The sequence below is a fragment of the Excalfactoria chinensis genome, chromosome 7, assembly GCF_039878825.1.
Source record: "Excalfactoria chinensis isolate bCotChi1 chromosome 7, bCotChi1.hap2, whole genome shotgun sequence".
Classification (NCBI taxonomy): Eukaryota; Metazoa; Chordata; class Aves; order Galliformes; family Phasianidae; genus Excalfactoria; species Excalfactoria chinensis.
Genome location: NC_092831.1, coordinates 29,200,654 through 29,209,801, shown reverse-complemented (window position 1 = coordinate 29,209,801; position 9,148 = coordinate 29,200,654). Strand labels below are relative to the sequence as shown.

General features: G+C 38.8%; 1 protein-coding gene across 1 annotated transcript in view; it reads right to left on the bottom strand.

The window, feature by feature from the left end:
• Positions 1 to 2,740: 2,740 nt before the first annotated feature.
• FAM171B (family with sequence similarity 171 member B) overlaps positions 2,741 to 9,148 on the bottom strand; it is a 34,137-nt gene continuing 27,729 nt past the window's right edge. Inside the window, exon 8 of the mRNA XM_072342433.1 lies at positions 2,741 to 8,893. Within this exon, the coding sequence (XP_072198534.1) occupies positions 7,558 to 8,893 (1,336 nt within the window). The 3' untranslated portion in view covers positions 2,741 to 7,557. The remainder of the gene's footprint in view (positions 8,894 to 9,148) is intronic.

Genomic DNA, 9,148 nt, shown 5'->3' with positions numbered 1-9,148 from the left:
CTCAACTAAGAAATATGCTAACAACTGACCTACGTCTTCTAAGCTTCACAGGGAACCTACTGACAGTTGGCAAGCGCACCAAAAAAGTCATGTCCTATTGCTGAATGTTGTATATATGAAAGGATTTAATATTGAAGTTCTATTGACTACTATCTAGGAGGAGATTCTGACTGCAACAGCAGAACTCTGAGTGATGAGGATACTTCTCTAAACTCTTCTGAGGCAGCATTTTCTCAGAACTCCGATAGCGTTCCAAAAGGATGACATTAATAAAGCTTGGAGAAGCCCACAACATTTTGACAGATAAACGTACAAAGAAAGCATTTGTTTTTAAAGCAGGTGTCTGAGACAATTCCTCAGTGCAATTCCTCAATTTGAAGATATCCCAAGAGTGCTGATGTTTCACATCCATCTGTGTAGCAAGCCATTCTTCATAAACGGACAGAAAACAAGTGGGAAAGACCAGCCATCAGCAGAGGCTCTTGAGACGATGGACTCCTGAATCATCTCAAATTTAAACCAACCAAAATAGATTTATTACTGCAAGGATTTCCTCTGCATACCAGCTCATGATTTTCTTGTTTTACACAACACAGCAGTATTGTTCCAAGAAATGTAACGTGAGTACAGCTCTTGGAAGACCAATTACAGCAAAGTTCTTATCCACAGCTGTAATAAATAAAACTAGACTGATTTTAACAGTTACTGGAAAAAACAAACAAACAAACAAAAACAAGCCAGCTATTTACAGTGCACAATAATGAAAAGGAGATGGACAAGAACGTATTTATAGTGTCAGGTTAGTTTCCGTAAGGTCTGCTATAGTTCACTGATAACTTAAGCTCAGAAGAAGAACTAAACCTTGACACAGAATACAGTATATATCTAGGTTCCTAATAACGATAATGAAAATTGAAATCCAAATGCCTACAATAGTTCATTTCTTACCACAAGCTTGGCCAAATTCCAGATATAACTCTTCCCATTCGTCTTTCCTTATGTTTTAATAGAAAACCAATTTTGTAGCAGTTTCTTTAGAACAAACTCATCAGGGTCATCTACTCACAGACTTAAATTATTATTGAAGTAAGTAATACACAGAGTTTAAGTTTTAGGGTGGGGGAATTTATAGCTCAAGTTTAACTTCAGCTCATTTGCCACATAATTATTTGCAATTACAGTACTTTCCTGGAAGATGACATTAGATTACAGAGCACATGCAAATGTCCGCTATGATAAGAGAACCTTTTTGTGTGCTTGCCTGTAGTCTTGCAGTGTTTCTGAACAAACATGAAATAATTGACAAATGGCTTCTGTAAAAAGAGAAAAAGGCTCGAGGAATATTGCACTGTATGTCATTAAATCAATCCTTCATACCCCAAAGTTCAGTTCAAGCTTTCCTAGATCAGAGAAGTATTCTGTTCTTATTGATATTTTGAGATGATCGACAGATGGAACAGATGTTTCTGCATGCCTGTGCATCCCAATATGCAGATATCTTATATGTTCTTGGAGTCACAGAAAGTATCCAAATGAAAGAATGGAGGAAAACGATTATGAGCATGAACAAAACCTGAAATAGTATTCTTGTTCTCTGGGTCTTCCATTTCAATTCAACGAAAACCATTTACACAAGTAATACTCTCAGCTGCACCAGCAAACAAGAATGAGATGCGATGGGGAGATAAAAGGCTTTCCTCACTAGGAATGGAACAGAATATGACTGAATTAAAACCGGTAAACTTTGAAGGTGGATAACATCGTCCAAACACTGGAATTATGGCCATGGAACAAATACAGATTTTTTTTAACCATTATTTAACAAAGCAAAAAGTGTGAAGTGAGACATGTCCCTGGACAACATACGATTTCAGAAAGAACAAAAATTAAAGGTATGGCACCGGCGACTTGTAACTCTTTTATTATATTGCATAAGCTCTAACATCTTACAAGTCTTAGTTACATTTGGAACAACATATTCACCGATACTGTAATAAATAGAGATTAAAAGTCACCTCTGTTAAAATACAGAAAGGTAAAAACACTTAAAACCTGGATGCTGAACATGAGCCATATTGTAAATGAACACCTCATCTGTTCTTGAACGTTTCTGACAACGATTGCCAAGGTAACGAAGTGCCTGCTGAGTGTTAAGCTCCAACATGCGAAGTGATGACAACAACAATCAGCTTGCCTTGTCTTGGTACTTCAACACCGTTCTGTGGCATCATTCTGTAAAATAATCATCAGGCTGAAAGTCAATAGTAAAGACTCAAAACAGATTTCTTCTGCCAGGCTGGAAAACTATCTTAAGCACTTTTAGCCTTTTAATCAGCAGAACACACTGAATACTGCTTTTAAAAGAAAATGAAGTTTGGATTAAAATCTCTTAACCCACTTCTAGTATGAGTTCTGTCAGAGAAATGTACCCATCCTCTGTTAGAACTGTAAACAATGCAGGTTAGGCCTCAAAATGAGATACAAACAGGTTTTATAGCACAAGAAATGCTCAACACACCTAACTCAATACACCTGCTGTCGATAAGAATTAGCAACTGGCAATGGCTTTTTATGATCATCACAACTTGTGTGTTAAAAACAAAATGATTTCAGTCCAGAAGTTAAAAAATCCCAGTTTCAGACCCGTAAGCCCACTGACTTCCAAGATGCTTCATTCTGACTTACTAAGGTCAAATGGATTACGTACACGGCTTGTAAAAGATACTACTGTTCAGATTGCTAAAGATATACTCCTTTAATTTCTTTTCAAACATAAAATACAAAAAAGACAGGGTGTACAACAGTCATCATTATCAACATGCAGAAGTCAGTATTCCAACATAAAAACACTAGATCTGCCTCTGAAAACATTACAAAAGCTACACAACTCAAAGTTTGAATCGGGGCTTTTGGCTAACAGAAAAAAACCCCACATACCTGTGCTTCTCACTTAGTCAGGAGTCTCACTGATAACTCTGATGAAAGAGAAAGGCACTTCAGCAGGCTAATTCAGGTCTTGGGGTATTCCTAGTATGCCATGTTTCACGTGCAGTAGTGGACAATGGTTGCAGCTCACTGCATTTTCATTTGTACCCCATTACAACAGTAATATTGTTCATATGCTTCTTATTTTAGCTTACAAGAAGAATTTGAAGTGCTGTCCAATCATCACACCCTCTTTGGTACAAATGACTGCACAGAAATTGCAGAGAACTAAAAAAAAAGTGCAGTCCTACATTCCGGATTACCTCCTGTGCATCATCTCCAGCTCTGCAGTGGTAAATAATGTCCCTAATTATCAAATCAGCTGTGCATTCTGGTTTATAAGATAGCCAAGTTCTCCTAATTCTGAGAGTATTAGAAAATGTTTTCTTGCTAATTCAATATAATTGTCATATTTGTATATGTATATGTATATGTATAATTTCCTTTTTTAAATTTCTGAAGTACCTGGCTTTTTATAATCACCAGAAAATTAATTTTTATTACCTCATCTGTATTCTGGTTAACATACACATATTAAGGTACATACAGCTAAGTAGTATTTAACCTGATCATTTATATTATCATAAGATCATTTGAATTTGCAGGGACTCCTAAAGATCATCTAGTCCAACTCCCCTGCAATGAACAGGGATATCTACAGCTCCATCAGGTGCTCAGAGCCCCGTCCAGCCTGACCTCGGGCTTACACCCAGTCTTCCCTCTTTTATTTTGAAATGATTTCCCCTTGTACTGTCACAACAGACCCTGCTAAAAGAACCTATTCCCTTCTTACAGCCCCCCTTTAGATCCTGAAAATGATTACAGTGCATCTAAGGATCGATGTGAGCCACACAGATTCATGTGCAGAAGCAAGGCCTCAGCTAACTCCATCAACCACCTCATTGAATCTTGCTAACACCTAGAAAAGATAAACCCAGCCGCAAGAAACTCAGCACCATGATAACTTTTTATCTTCTCCATCTACATACACACAGCACAAAGCAATTAAAATAAAAGAACTCTACTTAGCATTACTTCTTCTCTGGAAGTAATGAGCAAAATAAAGAATTGCAGTCACTAAGAAGTAATATGGGTTTCTAGTGCACCAAGTTCCAGCACATGAATGGAAAACAATGACTGTATTTACAAAATAGATCCTGTAAAGAATGCATATGGATGTCAAGGATTTTCATTATTTTAGAGCTGCATGCAGATTTTTAAATCCAACATATAATGCTTACGATAGGGTCAGGGAAGAATACCCTCTCACTGCACTTAGGGGCATCTCCTGTTTTCTTTCATACATCTATTTCTCTAGCTGCATGTGGGAAAAAGACTTCTACTTAAGTGTTACCAGCAGCATATGACAACGTGATAAATGCCAGCAAGTCAAAATCAGACAAGTTGGCATAGGGGACCTACACAGCAAGCAAAGCATGGGTGGAACCAGCAGTTAAAGACAGCCTTGGAACCTGTATCACACCTTTACTGCTGCTTGTGCACTCTAGAGCAGAACTGAAATACTCCACAATAACAAATGCTCACATCCTCACTAGGCAAGAGAGAACCGAGGTAAAAACACCTGTTCACAAAGATGGTGCAGATAGGAGATGTCCTTCCTCAGCTACAGCTAATCAGGGCTACTAAGGACATGTACTTAACACACAGATAAATCACCCCTAACAATAATGAAAACCTAAAGAACATTTTCAGAAAGAAATTCATTTTCATTTCTACCACCGAGAAACTCAGCAGCAAGAAATTAACAAAAATACTAAGCCCTCCAACTTCCTTGGCTGCCTAGGAGCTGATGCACTTACACATGGCCTCCCAAGATGCCATTTTGAACTACCAGGGCAAAACAGCAACTTAATCCAGGCCACCAAAAGCTCATTTAGACTGAAGGCTCAGAAAATATCTCCACTCCTTGCTTGTGAATCACCAGGATAGCAAAAAAGGATCACAACAAACTCAGTGCATCTTTGCCAACTGTTTTTCTGAAATACTAAACAGATCTTCTCAAAATTTCTAATCCTTTCTCTTTGCTGACCACCAGATACCTACTCTGGTGCAGAACAGGAACACCAAGGTGCAAAACTTCATTCACCTGATCTCACGTGAATTAAGCCATTTGCTTCACCTTTCCATGATAAAACAGAGTTTAAGGAATTAGGTGGTCTCGGTACCTAGAAATTAAAATATGCTTTAAACAAGATAAACAATCTGCTGTGTATTTAAGTGACTGTAGGTAAACAAAACGAGATTTAGATGAATCCACTGTCAGGGATTTACTACTGTTTTCAACAGAATATATGAAAATCTCTTTTCAAAAAGGGACTCACCGCAACTGATGCGACTCTAAGCAGGACAATGCTGAACCTCATAAGTAACTTTCAAATGAATTGTGTGTTCATATGAATATAAACTTCAAAATATACAATGGGTAAGTAATAAAGGAAATTAAGGAAAAGATGAAAACATCACCACTTTGGGCTATGGATCGAAGACAGGAAGATAGGTACTGTATTTCATACACAGAAGTTAAATTAGTTACCAAGAAAAAGCATCAAAGCGATGCTAATTTGGAAAGCCATCTTAATCTCTAAAACAAATGAACTGCATAATTAAATCAGAGTCTTTCAGTGAAAGACAATTAGAGACATAAGAAAAACTTGGACTAATGGACTGCTAGAACCATCCCAATTATGTCATGTATTCTCCTAGAATATTAGGTAATTCTCCTAGAATATGTCAGACACTTGACAACCCCAGCAGAACAAACACACTTCACAGAACCATTTCCTGAGCGAACACTCCCAGAAGGCCGTCATATAAAGTATTTCCCAGCTCTGAGTGCACATGTGGGACAGACATTAATGAACACCACCACCATACTTTACTCTCCCCCCCCCTCCAGTTCCTCAAAAGAAAGAATTCCTGAAGGCAGGAAGGTGTGCTTCTTCAAAAACGGCGGCAAAAATGCAGCAGGATGGCAGAATAAGACAGACAACTAAGTGTATCACACAGGTTACCTGCGTGCATTTCATGCTTGGGCCTCAGTGTTGAACCGAAACTACTACAGACTAAGGGACATATTTACAATATCTTTTTAGGTTGATTTGTAATCAAACTGCCAAGGCCAAGATGCTGGAACTTACTTAATCGGGGAAGCATCTTCAAAGCCACAGTGAGACATTATATATACGGTACAAAGCACATTCATGGGGTACGATTATTTTTCTGTTAGCCAAAGTTAAATCTATCACTTTAACAAGATGAACATTAAAAATAAAGAACATTTTGATGGCCTTTCCTTTCCTCTATACATATCTTAGTTACATTTCATGCATCCATGACTTTTGGTTAAGTTTAACTCTGAGTTGAGTCATAAGTAGTATTTATATTGCATTACAGACCAAATTTTGCAATCTGCTCTCATGCTTATAAAAAACCCCACTTTTTAAAGCCTGCTTAACCCCGCTGCGATGCACAATCTGGAATAAAAGTAGCTTGGATTAGTAAAATGTAGGCACATAAAACTCCAAATCATAAAATAAAAAGCAACAGCTTCCCCATCAAAGGGCACTATTACATACTACAACGTAACTCGTCTAAACTTGCATACTTCTTCATCACAGGCCAAAGTCAAACTTATAAATCCGCAGGAATTCAAGACAACATTTTGGAGCACAACTGTTTCAACAGTATGCAGAAAAGAAGATTTTAACTAGTAACAAAGCCTAGAAGAAGCCACTGAGGCTTAGTAACGGCAGCTTTAAATGTGACCAGAACCAGTCTTTTTCTGAAGGAGATGGATGCTTCCAAGCTGATGCCAGTCATCAACATCCTCAGATCAGAAGAAAGCGGACTACAAAAGATGGGTGACATCTTACGACAGCAGAGATCATCTTAGATCATCTTAGAACTCCAGTAACCACAAAGCATGGTCACAGGTCCCCCTGCTGCCGCTGCTATACAAAACAGTTACCTCTTTCACATCAATGGACATGGAGAGGACAGCAGCGCTTCAGGACCCTTCTGATAAACCCAATAGAGCTCTTCTTCTGGTGCCACAGGACTAAATGAAGAGGAATTATACAAAGTGGTAGCAACAAATCTCCATAAAAATTCACATATAAAATACTGTACAAATAATCACATTTAGTAGGACCAAGACTGAGAAACGGCTTGAGCCACTACAGCGACACTTCTAACAAAAATTAATAAAAGATTCAACAAATGAAAGATGTGCCTACATTTCTCACTGTGCATTTCAAGAGTTGCGTCAAGAAAAGAAATGACTGGCTGATTAAAATGTGGACCATCTCTCTACACTGCCAGCAAAATTAGGAATCAGAAAACTTATATTTGCATATTCCCGTTATCAATTCATATTGAATATCAATTGCCCAGTTGAAGTTATCGTAACTCAATCTGTACATTAAAAAACGTTAATTTTTCTTGATACTAGAAAACAATATTTTCCTTGTAAACCCTACACTGCAGAATTACACAAGCAGCCAAGAGGTCAACAACCAGCAGGGAGAGCAACAGCACAAAGCACACTGTGTTTTAATTTATAGGAATAAGCGGCCTCTCCTCTCTTTTCTTCCAGATATTACTTTTGCTATCTCTCTTTGTGAGAGACGGCCTATCCCTTTTTTTAGGAGAAGGGATACCGGATTCCTGATTTCCTGACACAGTTTTTCTTCTTAGACCCTCTTCGTCACGCTGTTCTATGGCTGGCCCATTCCCTCCGTCCAGAATGTGCCTCACAGCCTGGTCCTCTGGAGTACACACAGTGGTCCCGCTTTCGCTACTACTCAGATCCAGATCTTCCAAGTAAAGGATCTTTGAATGCGGCATATTTTTTATGAAGGTTTTCTCTCGCTCCAGTTTCCTACCAGGGTGATGCTCATTCATGTCCACGCCAGAGTCCAGACTGGTATCATTACTCTCTGTTTTCCTGCCCTTTTTTATATCTATAAAAGAATGCCTCACTTGAGCTATTGGCTTTCCATCCAGGGACACGAACCACGCTCGGGGATGTGGAGATGGCTTTCCCTTCGAGAGTTCCAATAACGTTTGTTCTGAAATGCCTTGAAGCTCAGATGAAAATGGAGTCATTACAACTGCCTCATTCAACGTTCCAGGGACAGAGACGGATTCCAGTAAGCTGTTAGTGTACCGACCCCAGTTTGATGTCTGAGAAGGCAAGCCTTGTTCGCCATCCAACGTGCTTTTTTCATCTCTGCAGACAGAAGGCTGCGGATGAGAGTGCGCTGGCATTTTAGGTAGCGTTTGTATGTAACCATCTCGATTCACAGGCTCCATCATGGGGCTATACACTAACTGTCCTTTCCTTGGCAGAGTTGCTGATTTAGCGGCGTGCAATTGTTCTGGGGAATGGAACAGATCTGACGTTTGAAGAATAGCAATAGGTTGATTATAAATATGCATTAGATGTTCTGGGATATGGGAAAGCCCATATATCTCCTCTTGCAGTGTAAGGTATCTGTTTTGCTCTTGAATCTCCCTAGGAGCCTGCGAAGTAGCACTGTTAGTATGCTTTGGTGGCTGTAAGTGTCTGAGTCCAGAACTGGGCTCCAACGAATGAGGTGAATTTATTGACTGACCAGTCCGATAGGATGACTGATAAGAAGCATCTTCCGAGTAGATTTTAAAATTGTCTCGTGATTTTCCATCTTCTGTGTCTGTGGACACCCTTCTTTGAGGACTGTATGAAGACATCTTGGGTGTATATAACTGCGACTTATCCTCTAACTTTAAAGATCCCTTGACAGCATTGATGTGATTTATGTGAGTTGTTGATGTTGTCTGGTCCTTCTTTATGACATCCAGCTTAGTTGTATTTTTTTCCTTCTTTTGCGTCCGACCACATCTGTCCCTGAGGAAAAGAAATGAAGAATGACTGCAGAGCATGCTAGGAAATACAACAACTGCTCATTGCCATAGCTGAAAATCATATGTTGTTTAGTAAGTTACTAGTATAATAGAACGACAAAAACTTTAAAAGGAACGTCCATAAGCACCAAAATTAAAGAAATCTTTAGATACTGGAGTCAGGCGTACAAAGCAAACCAAATGTTTTAAAGTCTTAATATCTTAATGACTTTTCAATAGGGTTCAGAAACCTGACAAG